A 26,716-nucleotide genomic window follows, 5' to 3' on the forward strand; every position below is an offset into this window, starting at 1 on the left:
TGTGTGTGTGTATATATATATATATATACACACACACACGTACACACACAAACATATGTATATACTCACACACACAACTGTAATCCTGATCAGAATTGTATTCAGTTAATGTTTGGGGAAGAGGACAGTTTAAAAGGTTACAAAGCATTAAAAGTTGTTCCAGTTATTATTCTGGAGATAGTGTCTCTGGAAGATGAACATCCAGATCACAGAGGCAAGAACATAAGGGAAGCCGTATTGGATCAGGCCAGTGGCCCATCCAGTCCAACACTCTGTGTCACACAGGGGCCAAACCCCAGGTGCCAGGGGGAGGGGTAGTCTTCAGCCTCCTTGAGGGCTGGATCCTCAAAACTGGGCGCTGGGGAACCCCAAATCCATATTGTCTTCAAGCCACCTTGTATGTTTCATCTGGCATTGCCTCAGTCCATCGAAGTAACAGAGCCACACTGACTTGGCTGTCTTTCTGGCTTGCTGAGCTTTTTCTTTTGTTCTTTCCCCAAAATGTGCTCAGCAGTTTGGGGGTGGCTAGAGAAGGAAGAAGGAGAGAAGAAGAAGAGATTGGATTTATACCCCGCCCTTCACTACCCAAAGGAGTCTCAGAGCAGCTTACAATCTCCTTCCCCTTCCCCTCCCCACAACAGACACCCTGTGAGGCAAGCGGGGCTGAGAGAGCTCTGATAGAAACTTCTCTTTTTCAAGGACAGCTCTGACAGAAACGCGGTTTGCCCAAGGTCATCCAGCAGCTGCAAGTGGAGGAGTGGGGAATCAAACCCCGTTCTCCCAGATTAGAGTCTGCGCTCTTAACCACTACACCAAACTGGCTACACTACGCCTCTTCAAGGACTGATTATCATGTGTGTAGGGAGGGAAGCTAAGAGAACACTAACCCTTGGGGTGGGGTGGCATGGAGGAGGACGGCCCGCCAACCGAAATCTCTCCTTGCCCTTTACGGGCAGGGGTAAGGGCTGGAGGAAGAAGACTCTGTGTGTCGGCTTATCACCTGGGTGACTTCTGCAAACTCCATTTTGGTGAGCTCGAGCTTTTTTGTCTTGTGTTCTGTGTCCTCCATCGGCTGCCGTGTGCCACCCTCTGTTGCCAGCTGCAGAGAGTGTAATTAAGGCCCTCGGATGAGGTGGCTGGGTAGGCAGGCAGCGAGAACACAGATGGAGCTATTGTCAGCCGCCCCCCTCCCTCTGCGTTGGCCTGGGGAAGCCTGAAAAGTGGGTTGTTGGCTCTTCACCCAGCCTGAGGAGTTAATTAACACAAGTGGCTCGGTCACTCCTCAGCTCCAGGCTGGGAGCCAAAGGCTTCGCTCCTGGTTTCAGATCAGTAGTCAGTTTCTCACCTCTGCAGCTCCCTCTTTGCCACTCGTCCCTCTCAGGCTCTGCCTCTGTCTTGGTGCCTCCTCGTGCCTCCGGACCGTTTTCTCTCCCCATCATTTCCTGTCCCCCCCCCCCCCCCGCTTGACATGCAAAAGGTCTCCGGTTCAGTCCCTGGCACCTCCAGTGAAAAGGATCAAGTAGGAGGTGATGGGAAAGACCTCTGCTTGAGACCCCAGAGGCCTGTGGCCTGTAAGGGCAGGCAAGAGCAGTGATCTTATTCAGTGTGAGGCGAGAGCCAGTTTGGTGTAGTGGTTAAGTGCGCGGACTCTAATCTGGGAGAACCGGGTTTGATTCCCCACTCCTCCACTTGCACCTGCTGGATGACCTTGGGCAAGCCATAGTTCTGTCAGAGCTGTTCTTGAAAAACGAGCAGTTTCTGTCAGAGCTCTCTCAGCCCCACCTCCCTCACAGGGTGTCTGTTGTGGGGAGGGGAAGGGAAAGGAGTTTGTAAGACGCTCTGAGACTCCCTTGGGTAGTGAAGGGCGGGGTATAAATCCAATCTCCTCCTCCTCCTCTTCTCCTCCTCCTCCTCCTCCTCCTCCTTCTTTCTCCATTTATTTATTTAAACCATTTATCAGCCACATTTCTTCCTTAGGGAGCTCAAGGCAGCTGACGATAATAGATAAGATAAATAAAACCAACTACGTAAAACCCAAAATTTAGAATCACCATTCGGGACTGCTAGCAACCTAATCAAATGCAGTCCTCAGTAAAACTGCCTTCAGCTGCGTCCGAAAGATCAAAAGGGAGAGGGGCCAGGCGCACCACGGGGAGGTCGTTCCCTGATTGTGGGGCTGCCACTGAAAAGGCTCTCTCTTTTGTACCGACGAAACCAGCATCTTTGATGGTACAGCCAGGAGGGTCTCTCCCCGTGATCCTAATTCCAGGGCAGGAACATCTGGAAGAAGATGGTCCTTCAGACTGGCCTTTTTTCCTTCCTTCCTAGGGCCCTTCTCTCTGCATGTGTTCCATCTGAGCACCGCTGCTCCTGAGAGGCATTTCTGTCTGACCCACCCATCTCTGACATTGGGACGGCTCAGCAGATCACTTTTTGTCCTACTGCAAAAAAATTGGGGGCATTGTGAGGTCCACAGAGTGATTGAGGGGGATTTGGGGGGGCAGCCTTTTAGCATGCAGTGCACCTCTGTGTTTTGCACAGAGGTCATTTCGGGGGGGAGAAGGGGGAGGGTAAGTTGCTTCCCCCCTTCCTCCCCCCCCCCCTGCCTGCCTGGGGCCAGGGAGGGCCTTGGCGGGGCTTCCTCGCACTCCCGCCGGCCTTGCAGGTCCACCGCCGGGCCCCTCATGGGGCTCGGCAGTGGAGCTGCAAGGCTGGCAGCGGCGGCCGGGACCGTTGGGGGCGGGGTGTGTGGCCTTATGACACACTTCCGGTGATGTCAGGGGGTGTGGCCTTATGACACACTTCTGGTGATGTCAGGGGGTGTGGCATATGCTAATGAGTTATGCTAATGAGTTCCCCTAGCTCTTTTTCTACGAAACGACCCCTGGTTTTGCAGTGGTGCAGGCCCTGTGAGGATATAGTCTGTTGTGTGGTGTCACCCTTTTGCAGATGGATAATTAACCCTTGCACATGCACACACCTGCTTTTTTTCCTCTTCTGGAAGTGTGAAAAGTATGTTTACCAGGGTGATGCATTTTAGAAAACCAGTGGCTTGGTAGGAGAATTGAGAAAATGATATATGTGGAAAGAAAAGTTGTACTGTGGAATATGAAGATATATCCGAACAATAAAATTTGTTAAAAAAAAAGAAAAGAAAAAAACCAGTGGCTTGGGGGGGGGAATAATCTGTTCCATACTCTCTGGCTAGGCCACATCTTTGAAATCTCTTGAGGTTAAACTGCAGTGTGTCACCCCTCCCTTCTCTCCCTTCCCAACCTCTGTTGCTGGTCTTCATTTCATTGTCCCTAGCTCTTTGCGACAGTGTAGAGGGGAAGGAGAGAGGGAGGGCCACACGGTATAGCCCGAGATCTGATCTCGGAAGCTAAGCAGGGTCAGCTCTTGGATGGGGAACCACCAAAGAAGGCCCTGCAGAGGAAGGCAATGGCAAACCTCCTCCGCTTCTCACTTGGCTCCAAAGCTCCTTGCTCAGGTCACCATTAGTCGGTTGCGACTCGAGGATACTTGGGTATGTGGGGAGGGGAGAAGAATGTTATCATTCTGGTAGAAGAGACCTCATGCGGCCAGGGCCTCAGCCTCTCCAGCATCTCTGTCTCTCTCTCTCTCTGTCTCTCTGTCCTTGGGTCAGTCACAAGCTCTGGCACAGCTGTCCTTGAAAAAGAGCAGTTTCTGTCAGAGCTCTCTCAGCCCCGCCTACCTCACAGGGTGTCTGTTGTGGGGAGGGGGAAGGGAAAGGAGTTTGTAAGCCGCTCTGAGACTCCGAGTGAAGGGTGGGGTATAAATCCAATCTCCTCTTCTTCTTCTGTCTCTCTCTGTCTCTCTCTGTCTCTCTCTGTCTCTCTCTCTGTCTCTCTCTCTGTCTCTGTCTGTCTGTCTGTCTGTCTGTCTGTCTCTCTCTCTCTCTCTCTCTCTGTTTCGTTGGTCAGGGATTTAGCCAAGTGGCTTTCATAACCGAGTTAGCAGAGACATGCTTCTCTTCTCTGCTTTAGAAAAATTCAGACACCTCTTCAGCCAAACAGCTCTTTGGGGCGAAATGCGTCACGGTGGTGTGGATGGAAAGGTTCCATGTTCCAGGCCGTGCCAGAACTGAACGGGTGCAGTTAGCTGTCTTGATAGTTGCATGTAATTAGCTGAATGTACATAATTAGTTCCACCAGTCAGTCTCTCTGTGTGTGTGTGTGTGTGTGTGTGTGTGTGAGCCAAGGACATCCCTGACTTAGATTTCCCCTCAGCTGTGAGGGGGTGGGCTTCGGTGACTCATTCAGTCTCCCCCTCCCCATGGTATACTTCTATCCTGCCTTGCAGGAGGTTATTTGTACGATGAGCTTTGATCTCACCAAAACTCTATGGTTATGTGGTCTAGTGGTTAGTGTGCTGGTTTAGGATCAGAGAGACCCGAGTTCAAATCCTCACTCTGCTATGAACGTGCTGTCTGACTTTACATCCAGTTACACTCTCTTAACCTAGTTTTGGAGGGTGGTCGTGTTGGTCTGCAGCAAAACCAGCTAGATTTGAGTGCAGTAGCATCTTAGAGACCAAGAAGAAGAAGAAGAGGAGGAGGAGATTGGATTTATACCCCGCCCTTTACTACCCAAAGGAGTCTCAGAGTGGCTTACAAACTCCTTTCCCTTCCCCTCCCCACAACGGACACCTTGGGAGGTAGGCGGGGCTGAGAGAGCTCTCTTGAGAACAGCTCTGAGAGAACAGCTCTGAGAGAACTTGTGACTGGCCCAAGGTCATACCAGCAGCTGCAAGTGGAGGAGTGGGGGGGATCAAACCCGGTTCTCCCAGATTAGAGTCCGCGCACTTAACCACTACACCAAACTGGCTCAAACAAGATTTCCGAGATATAAGTTTTCAGGAGTCAGTGCTCTGACGAAAGGGAGCCTTGAGTCGCGAAGCCTTATACTCTGAAAATCTTGTTGGTGTCTTGACCTGATCTTCCTCAGAGGGCTGTTGTGAGGATATGATGAGGAAAGGGGCATCGCTGGGGTTGCCAGCTCCAGGTTCGGCAGTTCCTGGAGATTCTGGGGGTGGAGCATGGGGAGGGTGTGGGGGGGGTTTGGGGAAGTATAATACCATAGAATCCTACATCCCAAAGGAGACGTTTTCTCCAAGGGCAATAATCTATACTGTCTGGAGATCATTTGTAAATCTGGTAGATCTTCAGACCCCACCTGGAGGTTGGCAACCTTCGGCACTGCTCTGAGCTTCTTGGCTGAAGGATGGCCTAAAAATATACTGGACAGATCTTATTTATTTTTTAAACAGCATTTCTAGTCCAGTTTCCCGAAAAAGACTTGATGCGTTGCGTGCACAGTTTTGCCCTGGCAACCTTTTAAAAGCAGGCTTAAATCCAGAGCAGGGGTGGCCAAAGTTGCTTAACGTAAGAGCCACATAGAATAAACGTCAGATGTTTGAGAGCCGCAAGACATGAATAAATATTACATAAGTTTTTATTGAAAAATATGCAAATTTGCTTATTATTAACATTAAATGAGACGGCCAAAAATAAAAACAAAAGTGGTTAAATTCGGGGGGGAAACGTTCCCCCCCCTTTTCCCCTGAAACCTTTTTTGAAAAAAAAAAGAAAAAAATGATTATGGGACATTTTATTTTAACACGACGAATAAAATATTTTAAGACAAGGTGTTCAAAGATTTCCCAAATCATTTCTAAAAGATATGTATGGTATCAGATTGATCTAATTTCTGTGCACTGAGGACAAGCAAGTCCTAGGTTACAAACTGAACTCTCCAATGCAAGAACAAGATGCATTTCTTCCTTTAGGAGGTGCCACAAGAAAAGAAAAAGGTTTCAGTTTTGTTTTTGCATGTGGCTGGGTATTCCGTTTGTAATAATTGTTTGGATACACTATATTTTTAATATGCTAGTTGTGATAATTTCATGCCGAGTAAAAATGTCCATAGTCATATTTTATGTTCCTAAAGTAACAGAATGACTTTCAATCTGGAAAAGAAAAAAGAATTGCTAATGTAGCATTTTGTTCAATTTTTCCAAAAATTTCCGTTTCCCCCTGAAAAAAAACGTTTTTTTCCCGAGCTTCAAAATTTCCGGAAATTTTACATCTCTAGTTAAATTTGCTTTCTTTCTCTGCTGCCCCCCACATCAAGCCTACCCAAGGAGGGGAACACTGGCTTGGGAAGGGAAGACCGACTGGGGGGTCATTGTTTGCTTAACGGGCAGCTGGTGTGACGGTTAGACTGTTGGGCCGGGAGTTGGAAGACCTGGGTTCAAATCATTGTTCAGCCCAGAATGTCATTTGGTGACCTTGGGCCAGTTAGTCTCTTTCAGCCTTACCTTTGGGGTTGTTTTGAAGATAAAGCGGAGAAGGGGTAAGCCACATATGCCACCCGGAGTAAAGGCTGGGTAAAAAAAAAAAAGACAGATCAATTGACAATGGCTAGACCAGGGGTGTCAAACATGAGGCCCGGGGGCCGGATCAGGCCCCCAGAGGGCTTCTATCAGGCCTGCAGTGGAACTGGCTGTCTTCTGCTTCTCCTTCCAGTTCTGCTGCTGCTGCATCATCGTAGGTTTGCACCTTAGAGATACACACCTGAACAGCATACTCAGGATTACAGCAGCACAGACATTTTGAAGTAATAATTCAGAGCAAGAGGTGTCAGTTATCAGACACTGTTAAATAGACAAAATATTGCAAGAGTGCTCATGTTTTAAGCATGTTTTTAAGTAAAAAAAACCCCTTTGTGTTTGTGTCCTTTATAAAGTTTATATCTCCGCTACCTGGCATTACATTTTATGACACACATGGCCCGGCCCAACAAGGTCTCATTTATGCCAGATCCGGCCCTCATAACAAACGGGTTCGACACCCCTGGGCTAGACCTAAACAGCATGCGTTTTAAATTCCACCTATCTACTTACAGTATGTATTGGTGTACATATAGCTGACTGCACGCTGACAGCCATTTCACATGTTGCTGAGTGGCCAAATCAGGCTTGCTTCTGAGTGTTTAGGTGCCTCCAAGTTACGGCTGGTATATAGGTGGTGGGGTATATGGCATTCATGCTGGACTTTTTCTTTTGGACACGTCCCTTTAAAAAATGACTGGGTGAAGCGTCCCCCACAGCTGGCAGATTTCTGCTAGCCACAGGCAGGGTCGAGTAATGCCAAGCGACATGTCCTTCAGTTTCTCTGTTTGCCTCCTGAGGCCATGATGTCTAGCAGGTTGAAAGCCCTGAATCCAAACTCCTTTTCATGGATGTTCAGCACTCCAGCCGCTAGCCTTGCCCTCCAGCAGGTCCTCTGCCCGCCCGTTTCCTTTTTTCCTGCTTTGCTCCACCAATCGAGGTCAAGTCGTGGATGCAGTGACCGATACGGCTCTCCGTAGCTGATTGCGTTAGCGATGCGCAAAGAAGCCCTGCCCAAATGGCGAGGCCTCCTGCACTGCACGTGTGGATGATTGTAACCAATGGGTGATATTCCCAGAACTGAATATCCCTTTTCCCAATGTTCCCAATGAGAGCCAGTTCCCAATGAGAGCCTTTTCCCCAGTGCTCCCAGTGCGAGCCAGTTTGGTGTAGTGGTTAGGAGTGTGGACTCTAATCTGGGAGAACCGGGTTTGATGCCCCATTCCTCCACATGCAACTGACCTTGGGTCAGCCACAAGTTCTCTCAGAGCTGTTCTCTCAAGAGCCGTCCTCGAATGAGCTCTCTCAGCCCCGCCTACCTCACAGGGTGTCTGTTGTGGGGAGGGGAAGGGAAAGGAGATTGTAAGCCGCTCTGAGACTCCTTTGGGTAGTGAAGGGCAGGGTATAAATCCGATCTCTTCTCCCTCTTCCCCAAGAATTGCTGAAGGGGACTCTCCTTTTTTAGTTCTGATGATGCTTTCCTTGACATTTCCCTTTGACTGGAGATCGCTCTGTCAGGGCCTTACCTGGGTGCGTCCTTCTAGGGGCACAGGTGGGGCAGAGGCTGGGGGAGCCGTGAGCAGCCTTCCCCAGCACCAAGGCTGGAATGGTTGGGGTGGAGCCCAGTTTGGTAGGGATGGGGATGAACGGGCTCCAGCACCAGATATCCCAGACTGATACACCAGTCTGCCTGCGTGCTCCCGTTGCCGAATCAGAAACACACAGAGTCCAAACGAGTTAGATGAGTATCTGTTTAATGCATTGAAACCGGGATTACAGGGCTGAGTACTTTAGCACTTCAGCAATCCCAAAGCTGTATTCTGCCACAACCAGGAAGGGTAGAAGGTCTTATTCCCGTAATGACGTCGCATACAGTTTGCTCGTTAAAGGGTCTCTAATTGGTACCAGGCAGTTAGCATCATACAAGCATAATTTGACTTTAAACCTTACCATTGGTCTTTCCTTATATTGGTAATGTATTGTCAGTGATTGCATTTGTTTATCTGTTCTCCAGGACAATGGGAACATTCGGGAACACACAGATCCTTTCTGACCTCAGTGAAGCTAGTCCCTCTTTCCCACTTTCCCTTGATTTTGGGGAGCTAGGTGATGAGGGTTGCGATTCACATTCAACTTCGCTCTTGGCGCCCTTGCAGCTTCTTGGATACGCATTCCATTCTTATTGCATCCTAATTCTATCCCCAGAGACCTCTAATAATGCTTTCCTTTAATATATAGCTTCATATTAAAAAAACGCAGTTATAAAATATATACTCTACTATACGTTTCTCTAAGCAGAAGATTCTAGGTTACATAACCAAGATCTGGATCTATTATAATTAAACTCTTAAAGGCACAGTGACCGCTGTCAGCATATAAACATGTCAGAGGAAATGTCAGAACCCACATTCAGAAATCACATTCATTTTTCCCTTGTCCTACAGGGGCTGAGCTTGTTAGAGTTAGTGTGTGTGGGGTGGAGTGGGCTTGCTGCAAAGTAGGGAGAGCCCAGGGACCCGGTAGCCTTCACCTTTGGTTAGCCTGCCTGAGTGCGAGAAGCCGAGAAGGGCCAGGTACGCATAAGGGGAAGAAGTAATGAAGGTCAGTAGCCACCTAGGCCAGGGATCGGTCGAGGCACTGGCAGGGGCAGAACCAGGCCTTGGATGGGGCGTCTGTGGGGAAGGGGTGGAGACAACAAGGGTTTTAAAAGGAGGTTCCAGATGATGGCCAAGGAAGAAGAGAAGGGGCCAGTTTGGTGTAGTGGTTAAGTGCGCAGACTCTAATCTGGGAGAACTGGGGTTGATTCCCCACTCCTCCACTTGCACCTGGCTGGATGACCTTGGGCAAGCCATAGTTCTGATAACAGCGGTGCTTGAAAAAGAGCAGTTTCTGTCAGAGCTCTCTCAGCCCCACCTACCTCACAGGGTGTCTGTTGTGGGGAGGGAAAGGAGTTTGCAAGCCACTCTGAGACTCCCTTGGGTAGTGAAGGGCGGGGGATAAATCCAATCTCTTCTTCTTCTTCTTCTTGTTCTAAGGCTGAGGGAGGTGCTGTCCACGGAAGAGGGGGACAAGGTGAAGCAGCCCCCCTCTACTTCCGGTTCTGAGGGGCACATGGCAAGACGGCAGAGAGAGGCGGCCGGGTGAGAGTGGGCAGGAGCAGTGTCACACCTCTTCCTCTCATCAGAATGCCCTGCTGGTCCATCTAATCTAGCATTCCAGCCAGTGTCCCCTCTAAGCTGAGTTAGTGTGAGCCAGCTCACAGTTTTTGAGCCTTCCTGCTCACACATTTTTTGTCTCGGCTCAGGAAGGAGGGCTCCAGAGCAAACTAATGAATGCAGTAGCCAGATCACCCGCTCACAACTTTAATGCCAGTAGCTCACAAAGTAGAATTTTTGCTCACAAGACAGCTTAGAATGAGCATTGATTCCAGCATCCCTTCTCACAGTGGCCAGCCAGGTCCCCTGGACGGCCAGCAGCAAGACAGAGTGGCCGAGGCCTTCTCCTCTCCTTTGGCTTGGCACAAGGGCCAACTTCTGGGCTGCATCCAGGGATCTGGTCCTTGAACCAGCCTCCTCCTGGCCTGAGGACTGGACAGAGTGTACTAAGCTAGCTACCAAGGACTGTACAGGGCTACAAAGGTATAAGGAGCCTGCACTTTTGACTGGGTTGGAGAATGCACGCGCCGTGTTTGCTTTGTCTGTCTCTGAATCTGACTCTCCTGACCATGGGAACCTGCCTAAACGTGAGCATACCCTAAACCGTTTCTGTAATATTTCTGTGATCGTAGCAGGGTTCCCCCCACCCTCAAGAGTGCGGGGGTTACTGCCCACCATGTCCTTTTTCATGCACAGCCGTGTGCCTGATTAGGTGTGTGTGTGTGTGTGTGTGAATGAATGGACCCCTGCTGGTTGCTTGCCCTGAAGCTGGAGTTAAATTAGTTTTTCTCACGAGGACATCTGTCAGCTTGCTTATGAGATAAGTATGCTCTTAAACGCTCCCGCTGAGTAGCCGATAGAACTACCCGCCCCCTCCTTTTTGGCCATGGCTATATGACAGATAGGACACGACTATTGTGTGCCTGATGTATCTGTATGGTGTTTTGTTAGTTGCTTTGGGGTCCAATTTTTTGGGTTGAATAGCAGAATAAAAATAAAATAGGCAAGTGTGTGTGTGTGTGCATGCTTACGTGCGCAAAGCTCCTTCCTCAGTCCTATTTTCCTAGGGTTTCCAGCTGTACCCTCTCCTGACCTGGGCTGTGCTTAGTACAGAACCTATTAGGTGCTTACAAGCTGGGAAGTCAAGCTGCTTGCGATAATTACTGCAAATCTCCTGCTTTGGGATCCTGGCACCGTGCAGAACAACAATTAGCCAGTGCTTCCCCTGGAATCTCCCTATAGCAATGGGGGAAAGTGTGTTAATGTGGTTCAGGCTTCATAGCGGAAGATGTGGGACCATCGTGCTTAGGTGTAACGGAGGGGTTTTTGTGATCTTGTCACTTCGCAGGGTGTTGTGTGTGTGGGAGTTCCGTGCAAGCGCACAGTATGCCTGATCCAGCTCCTGTGGAATCGTTTTTGGGTGGTGGTTGTATGTTTCCATGTTTTGAGCAGGGGCTGTGGATCAGTGATAGAACATCTGCTTGGCATGAAGAAGGTCCCAGGTTCAGTCCCAGGATCTCCAACTTTAAAGGACAGGGCAGTAGGTGATGTGAAAGTCCTCTGTCTGAGACCCTGGAGAGCTGCTACCAGTCAGAGTAGACCAGACGGACTCTAACCTGGGAGAGCCTAGAGGCCCAGGTTTGAGTCTTCACTCCTCCACATGAAGCCGGCTAGGTGACCTTGGGCCAGTCACCATTCTCTCAGAACTCTCTCAGTCCCAACTACCTCACAAGGTGCCCGCTGTGGGGAAAGGAAGGGAAGGCGACTGTAAGCCACTCTGAGACTCCTTCAGGTAGAGAAAAGAGGGGTATAAAGACCTACTCTTCTTCTTTCTAACTCTAGTAACCCTGCGTGGCCCTTCATACCTGTGATGAGCAGCTGGATAAATCATGTAAAATAAAAGGTGTTCTGTAAATATGCTTACTGTGCAGGGTCTGGGGTTTTTTTGGTGCTGAAACTAGCGTATCAGGCGAACGCTCAGTCTTTCTCTACGCTGCTTCCTTATGCTTGGGCCACCTTTGAGGTTGAGGAGCCGTCACGGCTGATGCAGTGACACGTTCTAAAGCCTTACTGACCACCTCACTTTGGTCTACCTCTTGGGGGGTGGGCAGCCTTTGGGACTAGGGAGTGTGGCATTCTTGTGAAAAGTTTGCTTCCATGCCAACCCCCCCCCCAAAAAAAACATTCCTTGTACATAAAGAGTGAGCTTATCAAAGGGGAGGATTCTCACCCATCTTATTCCCTTGTGTGCTGTTTTTACGTAGGAGCGAGGCCCGCTTGCAGCCTGTAATAACATGATCTGCACGCAGGCTGACTGCCCTTGGCCCTCGAGAGCCAGTTTGGTGTAATGCTTAAGAGCAGCAGACTCTAATCTGGGAGAACCGGGTTTGATTCCCCACTCCTCCACTTGCAGCTGCTGGTGTGACTTTGGGTCAGTCACAAGTCCTCTCAGAGCTGTTCCCTCACGGGCAGTTCTCGAAAGAGTTCCCTCAGCCCCACCTACCTCACAGGTTGTCTGTTGTGGGGAGGGGAAGGGAAGGAGATTGTAAGCAATTCTGAGACTCCTTCGGGTAGTGAAGGGTGAGGTATAAATCCAATCTCCTCCTCGAGTATCACACAGAACGGCTCTCGAAGAGCTAATGCTGGGATCCGTAGTCTGCTTGCTAGGGCAGAGGTTCCCTTCAAGTTAGCAGAGCTTATGTGTAAGTAAATGTGCTCTGGATTATTTGGGGGAGGGGCTGGGAGAGGGCGTAGGAGGGGGATCATTCTGGGTCAAGTTGATCTGAGCACAGCCTCGTAGTCATCCTGCCGGCATTTAGGGCCGTGAAATACTCTTGGTGTGAGATGCTGTTTCTGAAGGAATGGGCATTCAACCCCCTTACCCTGTTGTTCTTCTCTCCTTAGGACTGGGACCTAAGAAGATGGTTCTAACAGAGGTGAGTGCCGGTGTTCTTTGGTCAGGAGGTATGTGCACACAAGCAGGTCTTCACAAACAGCAGAGACGCAACTTTGTACCGGGCCGTAAAGCTGTAATCAAGGAGTACCTTCCTGCTCCTGTAGCAGAGGGGCAGCCCAAGAAAGTGTCTCGGTTCCTGCAGTCATTAAAGTATTCCCACTTTAGGCACGCTTGCGTCAACGTGGCATTGCCTCGGTCGATTTGTTTTGCGTGCGCGGGAGGGAGCTGAGCGTCAGGTAAAATGTTCTGTCAATCAAAATATGATTCGTCACAAGAATAGGGAAAAAAGACTTTGAGGAACATCTTCTGCACATGAAACAACTCACCGCTCTGTCGATCAAGGTGACAATCCATCGTCTTATGTTTAAACCATTTCTCCTAAGAATATAAGATGGGCCCTGCTGGATCAGACCAATAGTCCCTCTAGTCCAGCATCCTGTCTCACACAGTGGCCAACCAGTTTCTCTGGAGGGCCAACAGCAGGCCTTCCCCTGATGTAGCCTCCTGGCTCTGGGATTCAGAAGTTTAGTGCCTCTGAATGTGCAGGTTCCCCTCAGCCACCATGGCTAATAACGATTGATAGACTTATCTTCCATGAACCTATCTAATCCCCTTTTAAAGCTGTTTACTCCTGTGGCCCATCACTACATCCTCTGGCAGTGAATTCTACGTTTTAATCATTCTCTGTGTAAAGTAGTATTTCCTTTTTTTTCCTTCCTGAACCTACTGCCCATCAGCTTCATTGGATGCCCTCGAGTTCTAGTATTCTGGGTCGGGGAGATAAAATTCTCTTTGTCAAGTCTCTCTACCTCCATGCATAATTTTGCAAACCTCTATCAATGTCCTCCCTTAGTCGTCTCTTTTCTAAACTGAAAAGTCCCACAAGACTCTTCAGCCTTTCCTCATAGGGAAGGTGCTTCAACCCCCTAATAATTTTGGTTGCCCTCCTCTGGACTTTTTCTGGCTCTGCAGTGTCCTTTTTGAGATATGGTGACCAGAACTGTACACAGTATTCCAAATGAGGCAGCACCATAGATCGATGCAGCGGCATTACAGTATTGGCTGTTTTATGTGCAATCCCTTTCCTAATAATCCCTAACACAGAGATTGCCTTTTTCTCCGCTGCAGCACACTTGGTTGACAGTTTCACTGAACTATCCACTTATGACCCCAAGGTCTTTTTCCCTCTCAGTCTTAACAAGTTCAGACCCCATTAGCCTAGACTTGAAGTTGGGATTTGGCCGCAGCTGTAGTGAAGACAAACTGTTTAGTGTTCCATGTTGCTTTAGAGCAGACAAGCACAGACTCAGTTGTTTCTTTCTGGGCTGGTGTTGCACCAGAAACGGCTGCCCACCAATCTTAGCCTTTGTAGCATTGAGCCGTAAAATCTGACCAAAGGCTGTTTTCAACACCGCTCCAGGCGCAACCGTTACATCGGGTGCTCTGGAAACTGCAGAAGTCCTCCCACAACTTTATCCACACAAATGGGGTGCTTTGGGTGTTCCCCCCCCACTTAACTTTCCATCCAAAACATATTAAAGAAATATATTATTAGTGTGAGAAGAAGTACCTTGGCTTTAAATAGTTCCACCTTTGAAAATGTGGCCACTTTCTGTGAACTTGCTGCTCTGGTTATCGAAAGCTTGTGTTCCCATCTCGTCTCTTCTGTGTTCTTGTATCAAACATTTGGAAAGCTATCCAGTTGCCCACATGTGGGATTTTTAAAAAACTCGTTTCAGTGATAACATGGAGATTGATTGACTAGGAAGCACAGGCCTGGAGAGAGAGAGAGAGAAAAAAAAACACGGTCGGTTGCAGTCTCTGGAACATGAGCTCAGTGTTGCAGGTCAGAAAGCCCTGGAGAACTGGTCTGTTCCCAAACAGTCATGTGCCAAGCACAGGTTATCCGCCGTCGCCAAATGCTCTCATTGTTCCTGACCAGAAGTAGAGCAGGGCTTGAGGCCGATAAGCTGTTTTTCTATCCAGAGTGCTCTGGTCAGGAAAGGCATTACAGGAAAAAAGCCAAAGCCAGGACAGGAGAGCAACGAAACCGTGGATTCAGCGTCGAGTCCGGCATATGAGTGTGCAAACAAGCAGGGTTCCTAGGAGCAAAAGAATTTCAGTTTCCATTAGTGACGGCAGGGTGAGAGTTCTATATCTTGCTACTGCAAAGAGATTTTGTGTGTGTGTGTGTGAGAGAGAGAGAGAGAGATCCAGAAATGGCTCAGGAGTACTTGAAGCTGCCCAGTTGTAACAAATTAAGCAGGTACTTTAATCACTCATCCTGATGGGAGACCATTGGCCTCCCCATCAGTGTTCCCTCTAAGCGGAGTTAGTGTGAGCTAGCTGACAGTTTTTTAGCCTCCAACTCACAGGTTTTTGACTTAGCTCAGGAAGGATGGCTCCAGAGCAAACTGATGGATGCAGCAGCCAAATCGCTCGCTCACAACTTTAATGCCAGTAGCTCACAAAGTAGAATTTTTGCTCACACGACTCCACGGCTTAGAGGGAGCATTGGTCACAATACTCCACAAAAGAGTACTGAAATCATAGGAAGATACAGAAGCCAACGAGATCCATAATAGGACAATACAGAGTCCAAAGTATAAATATACTATTTTTGGGCAGGAACGCACAGGAACGGAGTTCCGGCTGGCTCCCAAGTTGGCCACGCCCATCAGGAACGTATTAGCATAATAGGCCACACCCAACAGCAGAAACTCATTTGGATTGGGTACAATTAGGGGTGTGTGGCCTAACATTCAAAAAGCCCTGGGTTTTGACAACAAACAAGGTAAAGAGAATAAGAAGCAAAAGGTGGGTGTGGCTGGATGACCACACTTCTGGTAACATGGGGGTGTGGTCTAATATGCAAATAGGCTGTGCTGTCAGGGGTGTGGCCTAATATGCTAATGAGTTTCTGTTGTTGGGTATGGCCTATTATGCTAATGAGTTCCTGCTGGGCTTTTTCTACAAAAAAAGCCCCGTACAAGATAAATATCCAACACTTTTCCTAGGTAATTTTCAGTGTTTTAGACTTCTGGTCCTTCCTCAGGAACAAAGAACAACTATTGGGAGTCTCATTCCATTTCCTTATAGGATAATGCTATTCTGTTTCTTCAACATCGGGCAAGGTCTCGTAAACTCTAGTCAGCACCTCTAAAGGCAGCTTCTGTGTAACAGGACCAGAACATGACTGCATTTTCCTATGAGGGATTATATAAATAGATTCATTTCAGACTATATATGCATTTCACTTTGTTGAAGTCTCCTTTCGTATATTTTCTGCGGGATTTTCAGCTCACAGTTGTTTTCTGTTTTTCTTTGCTATTTCCTACTGTGTGCTGCACTGTTTGTTGTTGTATGATTTTTTATCAGTTGTCAGCCACCTTGAAGGAGCGGTGGGGTTAAGAATATGGGGTGTACATTTGAGAGAGAGATGTGCCAGGCACACTGCGGTGCTCCCTCTTCGGAGGCCTGCTCTCAGCATCCCCGGAGGGACAAAGGCCAGCCGCTGCTCTCACCCCAGCACTCCTCGTGCCTTGCACGGGCCCCCGTGGGTCTCCCTCCTTAGCTTCTGCTCAACTCCAAACTTTTCCTTTCTAGGCGCCGTCCCTGACAGGGCAGCCAGGGGCCGGCCAAGGGAAGAAGATAGGACACCGGGGAGTGGACGCCTCTGGGGAGACGACCTACAAGAAGGTATGTCCTTTTCTCTCTCTCGCTGTGCTGGAGTCCCAGAGGTTGGGGACAGAGTGGGAAGCCAAAGACTGCCTTTTCTCTCTCTGTCTCTCTTGCGCATGCTGAGTTAATAAGCCAGGTGGGCTTGGGGTTGGGGGCAGTGTTCCCTCTAAGCTTAGTTAGTGTGAGTTAGCTCATGATTTTTTAGCCTCTGGCTCACACAGTTTTGTCTTAGCTCAGGAAGGATGGCTCCCAAGCAAACTGATTCATGCAGTAGCCAAATTGCTTGCTCACAACTTTATTGCCAGTAGCTCACAAAGTAGAATTTTTGCTCACAAGACTCCACAGCTTAGAGGGAGCATTGGTTGGGGGTCCGGCTGCAGGTGGCCTTGAGACAGAAGACCATCCAAAGTCTTTCCCCCCTTTTCCGGTAGGTCTGCCGTCCTTTCCCAAGCAGCATATTTTGGGGCTCCTGCTGTAATTTTTGCACATAAGTGTCGCCTGCTGACATTTTGCAAGAGCCCTCCTTTTGCCAATGGTCTTTTATTATAATTTTTTTTTACTCTTCCACCTCCTAGCTATAAGTGTTTTTGTCATTAACATAGAAGCCGAGAGCTGGAAAGATCAGGGGGTGGGGGGTGGGGAAAATGATTGGCGGATGCCTCCCCTCCAGGATATTCTGTGTCCTTAGGGCCCTGGCCAGCCAGTCTCTCCGTCTCCCTCTTTATTTTCTTTTAATAGACTCTCAGTGACTTTAAGTATTCCCAGGGCACTGAGCATGCTCAGTCCTCATCAAACCTGTTTTTTCCTTTCCTTTTTAGGCTGGGGAGGGTTTTTTTTAATGCACACAGTAATGTTTTTGTTCAGCATTTTGTGCCGTTGGTTTCAATCCCCCTCAGTGTCTTTATTAGCACAGGCAATCGTCTCCTACCAGTTCCCAGCCTTGTAATAAACTGTCCCCCCCCCGTCCCATCCCCCCGCCACCACTTCTCTAGCTACCTCTTCCGTGCTTAAGCTGTTCCTGTTAATGCTTGTGTTTTTCGAACTCATTACATGGAGTCACCCGTGACGCTGGAGCTTTCTACCTGCTTGACTTAATTAAATTGGGGCGGAGGAGAAGCTTCTGATACTCCTACTCGAAAATGCATCTCGTGTTTGAGACTTTCCTCTTTTATAGAATGCAAGGTGAAGGTTTCCAACTCTTTTTTTTTGCGATACAGTCAGGCCTGTCGCCAGGATTCCCCCCCCCCCGGGGGGGAGGATTTAAGATGTTACGGGAGTAGTTAAATTATAGTTAATTAAATTAATCTGAATGTCTGTCTTGCTCCGAGCCTGTGTCTAGCCCTTCCTTTCAAGGGACAGGGCGGTGAGCGTGTCAGTTCCTAGGGGGGGAAACAGCTCAGAGGGCATTTGCTCGCCTTCAGAAGGCATTTAAAGGCCTTTTGAGTTCTCTTCTGCAGGGCAAGAAAGCTTAGAAGGGCACTCAAGAGTGGCACCTTCAGTACATCTCCCACAAGCCCCCTTTCTGCTAGCCCAGTCCTGCTGTAGACCACCTGGGTCATGGTGAGTCTTTCAAAAGCTTTCCCATGAGCCTTTGGGAAACATGCAATTAAATGCCCTCTGAGTTGTCTTTTCCGAGGTCCCATGATGCCCCCCCTCCAATTCCACAGTGGGAGGGAGAGGGAAGCCTGAGGGCAAGCCATGGTGCTCTCACCCTGACTCTGCCAGCAGCAGGAAGCGGGGGTGTCTCTCCTTGAACACAAGGTTTCTGGCATGGTTATTTGTGGGGGCGTGGCTTTCAGTTAAGGGGGCAGGGCCCCAGAATGCCCCACTGTAGCTACAGGCCCAGATACAGTTATTTTAGGACCTCCTCCTTTCAAGGTGATGCTCAACTGTCAGCATGCTCAAAAAGAAGAGAGATGGTACTCAAGAAGAGAAACAGCAGAAAGGTCATGAATCACATCATGTCTTGCTTAGCGTCCATTCAGGACTGGCTCTTCTGGTCATCTTTCTCTTCCTCCCTCCTTGCAGGGACCAGTGGGCTTTTCAGCCAGTCGGGGATGGCAACAGATGTGATTCCAGCTGTTCTGGGTCAAATGGCAACTACAGCTGTGTAACAAACAACACTACAGAAATATATATCATGATAGTATTAATGATAGACAAAGCAGTAAAGCCCATACATGTAAATAGATCCAATAAAGTATAGGTATAACACAGAAGTCTTCAAAGAAGTCTTAAGTCTTCAAGTCACTTGTAGCATATAACAACTAGCACATAGAGAAATCAAACAATATAAGTTCAGCAGAGAAGTCTTCAACTGCATGTAGCATATAAACGAAGAATCCCGATATTCTAAACTCAGTTTCGTTGAACTTCCTCAGCAATGGCAATGACTAATGTCATTTAGACACAAAATTGTTTGCATCAGCTTCTGAAGTCATTTGTAAACCCAGTGTTTTTAGAAGGTCCTTGTATTAATGGGCAACCAGTCCTATTCTTAAAGTGGAGCTTGCTTCCGTGGCTTTTTAGTCTGCTGGTTCTGCCTCTATTGTGTATGTATCCATCTTTTCCGGGGCACATGGCTCTGCCTTGCGGCGCCAGAGCCCTTTCCTCCCCAGGTCTTCCTGTACCTGCATCCTCACCTCAGCTTTACAGGCAGTCCCACAACAGCCTCTGTTGACAGTGTTCGCTTCTTGCCTTCCCTAGACCACTTCGTCCACGCTCAAAGGGGCCATCCAGCTCGGCATTGGCTACACCGTGGGGAACTTGAGTTCCAAGCCGGAAAGAGATGTCCTGATGCAGGATTTTTACGTCGTGGAGAGCATTTTCTTTCCCAGGTAATGTCCATGGATGGTGGCGAGAGCTTGAGGGAAGGGCGGGCAGAAAAGAGAGGTCTCCATGTGTGGCGTAAACACACTGTTCTCGTGCGGCTCGCAGCCTGGAGTGCTGATATCTTTGTCACCCTCAGAAGGGAACCGGGAAAGGGAGGGAAAGATCCAGGGGGCGCGTGCACTGCAGCCAGCTCTGGCAGTATTGATATCCATCTCTAAGGGTCTTAGGAGTTGGGTATCTGGTTCTTCCCACCTCTGCTTTATTCTCGCAGTGACCTTAGGAGATGGGTTAGGCTACAAGAGTGACTTGGCCCTAGGTCACCCCGCCAGCAAGTTTCCTGGCAGAGCAGGGGCGAGGTCTCCCAAATTCTAGTCCAGTTCTGTAACTTTTATACCACTCTGGCTTGCATGGAATTGCTGGTAAAAGTGATATCAAGTCACAGCTGACTCATGGCGAACCTGTGAGGTTTTTGGTGCAAGGGAGATGCTTGGCCGTTGCCTGCCCTCTCTACAGCAACCTTGCACTTCCTTGGAGGGTCTCCCCTTTGAGTATCAACCAGGGCCGACCCTGCTTAGCTTCCGAGAGCTGATGAGATTCAGATAGCCTGGGACATCCAGATCAGGGCTACCAAGCATAAAGTTCCATCCAAAAACAGTTCTTCTTCTTCTTCTTCTTCTAGAATGAACACAATCTCAAAGACAATGCCAATTCAAATGACAACAGGAGTTATGGCAAAGTCCAGAGGTCTCTTGGAGCCTGGTTCAGTAGCAGGAGAAAATGGACTGATCGTGATGCCATCTCAACCCTCCTTGCCCACGTGTAGAAGTAAGAACATCAGAAGAGCCCTGCTTGATCAGGCCAGTGGTCCATCTCCTCCAGCATCCTGAGAACATAAGAAGAGCTTTGCTAGATCAGACCAGTGGTCCATCTTCTCCAGCATCCTGAGAACATGAGAAGAGCTTTGCTAGATCAGACCAGTGGTCCATCTTCTCGCTCGGCATTGGCTACACCGTGGGGAACTTGAGTTCCAAGCCGGAAAGAGATGTCCTGATGCAGGATTTTTACGTCGTGGAGAGCATTTTCTTTCCCAGGTAATGTCCATGGATGGTGGCGAGAGCTTGAGGGAAGGGCGGGCAGAAAAGAGAGGTCTCCATGTGTGGCGTAAACACACTGTTCTCGTGCGGCTCGCAGCCTGGAGTGCTGATATCTTTGTCACCCTCAGAAGGGAACCGGGAAAGGGAGGGAAAGATCCAGGGGGCGCGTGCACTGCAGCCAGCTCTGGCAGTATTGATATCCATCTCTAAGGGTCTTAGGAGTTGGGTATCTGGTTCTTCCCACCTCTGCTTTATTCTCGCAGTGACCTTAGGAGATGGGTTAGGCTACAAGAGTGACTTGGCCCTAGGTCACCCCGCCAGCAAGTTTCCTGGCAGAGCAGGGGCGAGGGAAACCCCGGTCTCCCAAGTTCTAGTCCAATTCTGTAACTTTTATACCACTCTGGCTTGCATGGAATTGCTGGTAAAAGCGATATCAAGTCACAGCTGACTCATGGCGAACCTGTGAGGTTTTCGGTGCAAGGGAGAAGCTTGGCCGTTGCCTGCCTCTCTACAGCAACCTTGCACTTCCTTGGAGGGTCTCCCCTTTGAGTATCAACCAGGGCCGACCCTGCTTAGCTTCCGAGATCTGACAAGATTGGTCTAGTCTGGGCCGTCCAGGGCGAGGGTCATGTAGAAGTGCTGTGAGTGAATACATGTTATCTGATCTATGCGGGTGCTTCTTTCTCTTGCACTGTCCCCCGTTCAGCGAAGGCAGCAACCTCACGCCTGCCCATCACTACCCCGACTTCCGGTTCAAAACCTATGCACCCGTGGCTTTTCGATATTTCCGGGAACTATTCGGCATTCGCCCAGACGATTATTTGGTAAGTGTGGCTTTTTCTCCCTGGCCTTCCCCCAGCTAAAATCTGTCACAGGATGTGTAGCCGAGGAGACCTGTGGATTGCGCAGGTCAGCCATGTGGGCGGCATCGGGGAGCTCCCATTCTTGCTGCCGTTGTCTCCTGCCCACGTGCACCCTTCCACGGCCCTTCTTTTCTTTTGTTTGTTTTTTTAAAGAACTTTTTATTAAATTTTCAAAAGGTAAAGTACAGCACAGAACAGCAATGCATATGTTAGAACAACGAGTATACATAAGGCATGAAGTACGATATGTTTCATATTATTACTCTTCTTTTCTTTTGTTCCTTCCCTTCAGTATTCCTTGTGCAACGAACCCCTGATCGAGCTGTCCAACCCTGGGGCCAGCGGCTCCCTCTTCTACGTCACAAGCGACGACGAGTTCATAATCAAAACCGTGATGCATAAAGAGGCAGAGTTCCTCCAGAAGCTTCTCCCAGGATACTACATGGTACGTAGCAGAACCCACTTCCTGGTTGCCGTCAGTCCGGGGCAGAAGGGGTCCCTTCTCTTGCCCGGCCTGTCTAGGGTTGAAGTTGGAATGAAGAGCATATTGCGAGGAGCGTCATATTGGGGACAGAGTTTCAGAATGATCTACCAAGTGCCATTCCAACCTTCTTACAAAGATTGGGTGCCATTTTCCTTGCCTGACAGAGTGTGGACGGCTGATCTAAGACCAAGTGAATTTGTTCACGGAATAGGTGGAGTTGCCGACAGGCCTGGAGAAAAAGAATGCCAAAATCTGCATGATATCTTTTATTGCATGCAATCCGAATGGCACAAAACGTCGTGCAGACTTAGAACCAACCGGATTTCTTCATGAGGCTGGTTGTTCCAAAATGTAGAAAGACAGAGGAAAGGGAAACGTTGTCATGATGTGACCAACGTCCTCTGTGGAACGCAAGCAGGTAACAAAGCTTAACTTTGTTGCAGGCGTTTGGTTACAGCGCATTCTCTGGGAAGAGGCTTTTAGATGGCCGAATAATGTCTGGAAACAATAGTGGAAGCTCTTTTCCTGGAATTTACTAACGCCTGGTAAATCATATCCCATTAAGCCCATATGAAAGTCACAGGGCGTTTTTTTATTCCAGGCAGTTGGCAACCCTGTGCATAGGTGAGGTTTGAATCAGGTGCTTCTGTCTCCAGCTCGTGGTCGTAGCCAATGTTCCCTCTAAGCTGTGGAGTCTTGTGAGCAAAAATTCTACTTTGTGAGCTACAGGCATTAAAGCTGAGTGAGAGATGTGGCTACTGCATAAATTAGTTCGCTCTGGAGCCCTCCTTCCTGAGCTGAAACAAAAATGTGTGAGCCAGAGGCTAAAAAACTGTGAGCTAGCTCCCACTAACTCAGCTTAGAGGAAACACTGGTCGTAGCCACAATGGCGTCATCTCGACTGTTGTGTGAAGGTGCGGCCCTTCACCCTAACCTGTCCCTAACAGTAGTACTTAGATGCAGATTTACGTCCCAGTCCGTCCCAGCTTGTCTAGGTGTCGAAATACAGTGATTAAAAACAAAAACCGTGACGAGGATAAACCACCAAAATACAACTAGCCCTCCCAAGAGACGCTAAATTGATAATGATGATGATAATAATAATAACAACAACAACAACAATAATAATAATAATACTTTCGATTTATTAATCGCTTTCCCCACAAGTGGGCTCAAAGTGATTTACGGTTACTCTTTAGACAGGGGACTAACAATGTTTTTCATAGGGGATAGGGAAGACAACATATAATTCAAGTTGCACACGCCGTACTGCCCGGTGGAAACGTTTCTGGCTTGACTCAGTCATGTTCCGACAGCTGCATTGCCACACTGCCACCGCCTGGCCGGAGCATCCCACTGCCGGGATTTTCTTAGCTGAGTAGATTCTTATGCCTTCCGGGTCCTGACCAGGACGTCTCCAACCGAGAGCTAACACCTTCCCAGAAGGGAGTCGGTGTGCCCACCCTCTCTAAGGAGTGGTTCCCATTTTATGTACTCGCCGAGGCTTTCGAATTAAGGCTGTGGGTAGATCCAGGTGGTCAGCTGTGTTGGTCTGAAGCAGCAGAACAAGTTGAAAGTCCAGTGGCACCTTTAACAATAATAAACAAAGGTTTATTCAAGGCCTGAGCTTTCGTGTGCTGTGTCTGAAGAAGTGCGCCTGCACATGAAAACCCATACCTTGAATAAACCTCGGTTGGTCTTGAAGGTGCCACTGGACTGTAAATTTGTTCTTCTGTCTTCTGCGGTATTTGCAGTGTGCCCCAAAATGATTTTACATTCTCTCCTTGATTCTGCCAGCTTCTTCTGAAATTGCCTTTTGTGTGTGTGTTGAGGGCATGCCAAAAAGAGCCTGCGTCATGCCACGCTATACCCCTCTGCATTCCAGCCTTCCCTTAAAGCTAGCAACATACACCCTTGCTTGTATTGCGTAGTTCCTCTGATCCCTTGTGGGGCCGGGAAACAGCTGAGGGGGTCTTTCTGTGCTGAAGCCTCACTTCGCAGAAGCGAACCTTTTGCTTTTGAGGTTTCCTCATGCGTTTCTTGCTTGGCTTCGAGCTCGTCTCTCCAGCTGTCAACGAATCCTACTCTGGGAATCTGTAGCTTTCCTTTCTCTCTTTGCACATAATGCAGAAAGGGAGGAAACCTGCGCAATACCCACAAGTGCTTGCTTTGACTCGGTGTTATGATCGTCGGCTTGCAAGTCCGTTCGTCATACGCATGTGGTATTATTCTTGAGCGTGCTTCATGAATTCCTGTCTCCGCCTGTGTTTTTATGACTCATTTTGTATGATATTTCCATCGATACTGTTATCTCTGTGCTTTGACTCAAGCTTCACACACTTCTTGGGTCTCGTGGGCGTTCTGTTTTTATGCCGTACACCCCTTGTACAAATCCGATCATTGCCAAGCTGTGAAATTTGAGATCGACGGGATGATGCCAGTCTGGGATTGGTGAGGCCAACGGGATGATGCAGGTCTGGGATGGGATTGGTGTCAGTGCAGGATGCACCCCCCCTCCGGGTGTTGGATATTGTAGCTCTGCATTTTAAGAGGATCTGGGAGGGAAAGGGTTAAGAGCAGGGCTATTTTGGGGCAGGAACACACAGGAATGGAGTTCCGGCTGGCTCCACAGTTGGCCACGCCCACTCTGCATGCGTGGCTACAGAGGGAAGGCCTGGAGAGCAAATCCCCCCCCCGCGACTCCAGGGGGGCCCTGGAAGGAAAATGCCTCCCTGTGCATTCCCTGGCCTGTCCAAGGGCCAGCTTGCCCAGGCGCCCCACATCCGCGAGGCACCTGGGCAAGCCAAGGGAAGGTAGTGCCCTCCCTTCAAAGGGGGGCTTGCCCAGACTCCCCGCAGCCGTGGGCCACCCAGGCAAGCCAAGGGAAGGCATGGGGTTGTGGCCTAATATGCCAATGAGCTGTGCTGTCAGGGTGTGGCCTAATATGCTAGCGAGTTTCTGCTGTTGGGTGTGGCCTATTATGCTAATGAGTTCCTGCTGGGCTTTTTCTACTAAAAGAGCCCTGGTTAACTTAAGAGAATTCTCTCCCTGGGGTACACTGGGCAGTTGGCCCCACCCTCCTCTCATGGGTTAGATGCTGAGCCTCTGTGGCCCTCGCTTGCCTTCTGTGTTTCATCTTCTGTAGGACCTCTCTTCTTCTCCTCTCTTACCTGGGCTTGGAGCTGTAGCAGGTCAACCAGTTTGGTGTAGTGGTTAAGTGCGCGGACTCTAATCTGGGAGAACCGGGTTTGATTCCCCACTCCTCCGCTTGCACCTGGCTGGATGACCTTGGGCAAGCCGTAGTTCTGATAAGAGCTGTAAAGAGCAGTTTATATCAAGAGCTCTCTCAGCCCCGCCTACCTCACTGGGTGTCTGCTGTGGGGAGAGGAAGGGAAAGGAGTTTGTAAGCTGCTCTGAGACTCCAAGTGAAGGGCAGGGTATAATCTTCTTCTTCTCCTCCTCCTCCTCCTCCTCCTCCTCCTCCTCCTTCTCCCACATGAATATTTCATGTGAGATGTGCTTCTGCTTTTGCAAGTAAAATTTCTTTCTCCTATGTAGGGCTGTCTTTCAGCCACGCTCCTGCAGAGTGCAGGGGGTTGGACTAGATGACCTGCAAGGTCCCTTCCAACTCTAACGTTCTATGATTCTATGATACCATTGGAGCCAGGTTATCTTTGTAATTTGTTTGAACAGCATTTCCCCTCTTAACCGAGCAACACGGAGAAACGGGGATACTGCGTAAAGCTTCTGTGCTTCCAAGGCAAATTATTTTATTTTTTTTTACATTTAACCCAATAGCTGCGCCTCTCCAGTGATCCTCTCCCCCTGTTCTTGTCTGTGTTCCATCTCCCCACCCCCCGCAACAGAACTTGAACCAGAATCCGCGGACGCTGCTTCCCAAGTTCTACGGCCTCTATTGTGTCCAGTCCGGCGGCAAGAACATCCGGGTCGTGGTCATGAACAACATCCTGCCCCGGGTGGTGAAGATGCATCTGAAGTATGACCTGAAGGGCTCCACCTACAAGCGCCGGGCATCCAAGAAGGAGAAGGAGAAGTCCAGCCCCACCTACAAGGACCTGGATTTCATGCAGGACATGCCGGAAGGCATCATGCTGGATACAGACACCTTCAGTGCTGTGGTGAAAACCCTGCAGAGGGACTGTCTGGTAAGGAAAAGGCCGGTACAAAACTACCCACCGTCTCATGCAGATCTGAGTTCCATCAAACTTGAACCCAGATGTGACTTGGAGAAGTCTACACCCCCTTTTCTCCTCTTTTGCACGCACTTCCCTGCCAGGTGTTGGGAGTGGTCCTCCCCCCCCCCCGCCATGGATCCTTCTTCTGTCTTTAGATTGGATTTGCTTACCTGTAGGGTTACCAGCCTCCAGGTGGTTACAGAAGTAGAGAGATCACAGGACAGGTTGTCAAACTAAGCATACGCACCGTGAAGAATGACAAAAATTGCAATCTGTATAAACAATGAAACATTTGAGAGCCAAACGTTTCATCCTGAGTACGATTTCCCAAGAAGAAGCTGGTGAAACAGGCATCGTAGCTGGCCTGCTGGAGTCCTGTCTGTGAGCCTTGTGGAAGCACAGAATGGAAGATAAGTCGCCTGACGACCTCCGTCGCTTCCCGTTTTCAACAAGGTCAAATCCCAGGCAAGGACGCTTGATGGTTGGAATACGTGGAGTTCACCTGTTGAGTGAATGACCGTGACTGTATCGTCAGTTTATAAGGGACACTAAAAGACTGCTGGATTTTTTGGCACATAGAAATCGAGGTGTTAATTGCATTACAGAAATTTGATTGTTTATATAGATTGCAGTTTTCGTCATTCACGGTGTGCATACTTAGGTTGCCAACCTCCAGAGCCAGTTTGGTGTAGTGGTTAAGTGCGTGGACTCTAATCTGGGAGGACTGGGTTTGATTCCTCCTCTCCTCCACTTGCACCTGGCTGGATGACCTTGTGCAAGCCGTAGTTCTGATAAGAGCTGTTCTTGAAAAAGAGCAGTTTCTGTCAGAGCTCTCTCAGCCCCACCTACCTCACAGGGTGTCTGTTGTGGGGAGGGGAAGGGAAAGGAGTTTGTAAGCCGCTCTGAGACTCCTTTGGGTAGTGAAAGGCGGGGTATCAATCCTCTTCTCTTCTCTTCTCTTCTCTTCTCTTCTCTTCTCTTCTCTTCTCTTCTCTTGTGCTGGACATTGAAGGGGTGAGTCCGTGGAACTCTGTTTGGCCATCA

At 49.0% G+C, this 26,716-nt stretch overlaps 1 protein-coding gene across 1 annotated transcript in view; it reads left to right on the plus strand.

The window, feature by feature from the left end:
* Positions 1 to 26,716, plus strand: part of PIP5K1C (phosphatidylinositol-4-phosphate 5-kinase, type I, gamma) — an 87,204-nt gene that overhangs the window by 29,507 nt on the left and 30,981 nt on the right. The window contains exons 5-10 of the mRNA XM_015420587.1: positions 12,471 to 12,502; positions 16,129 to 16,221; positions 18,910 to 19,040; positions 20,836 to 20,953; positions 21,285 to 21,437; positions 25,343 to 25,642. Of these exons, the coding sequence (XP_015276073.1) occupies positions 12,471 to 12,502; positions 16,129 to 16,221; positions 18,910 to 19,040; positions 20,836 to 20,953; positions 21,285 to 21,437; positions 25,343 to 25,642 (827 nt within the window). The remainder of the gene's footprint in view (positions 1 to 12,470; positions 12,503 to 16,128; positions 16,222 to 18,909; positions 19,041 to 20,835; positions 20,954 to 21,284; positions 21,438 to 25,342; positions 25,643 to 26,716) is intronic.

The sequence above is a fragment of the Gekko japonicus genome, unplaced genomic scaffold (genome assembly GCF_001447785.1).
Source record: "Gekko japonicus isolate JY-2015 unplaced genomic scaffold, Gekko_japonicus_V1.1 scaffold884, whole genome shotgun sequence".
In the NCBI taxonomy this organism is placed as follows: Eukaryota; Metazoa; Chordata; class Lepidosauria; order Squamata; family Gekkonidae; genus Gekko; species Gekko japonicus.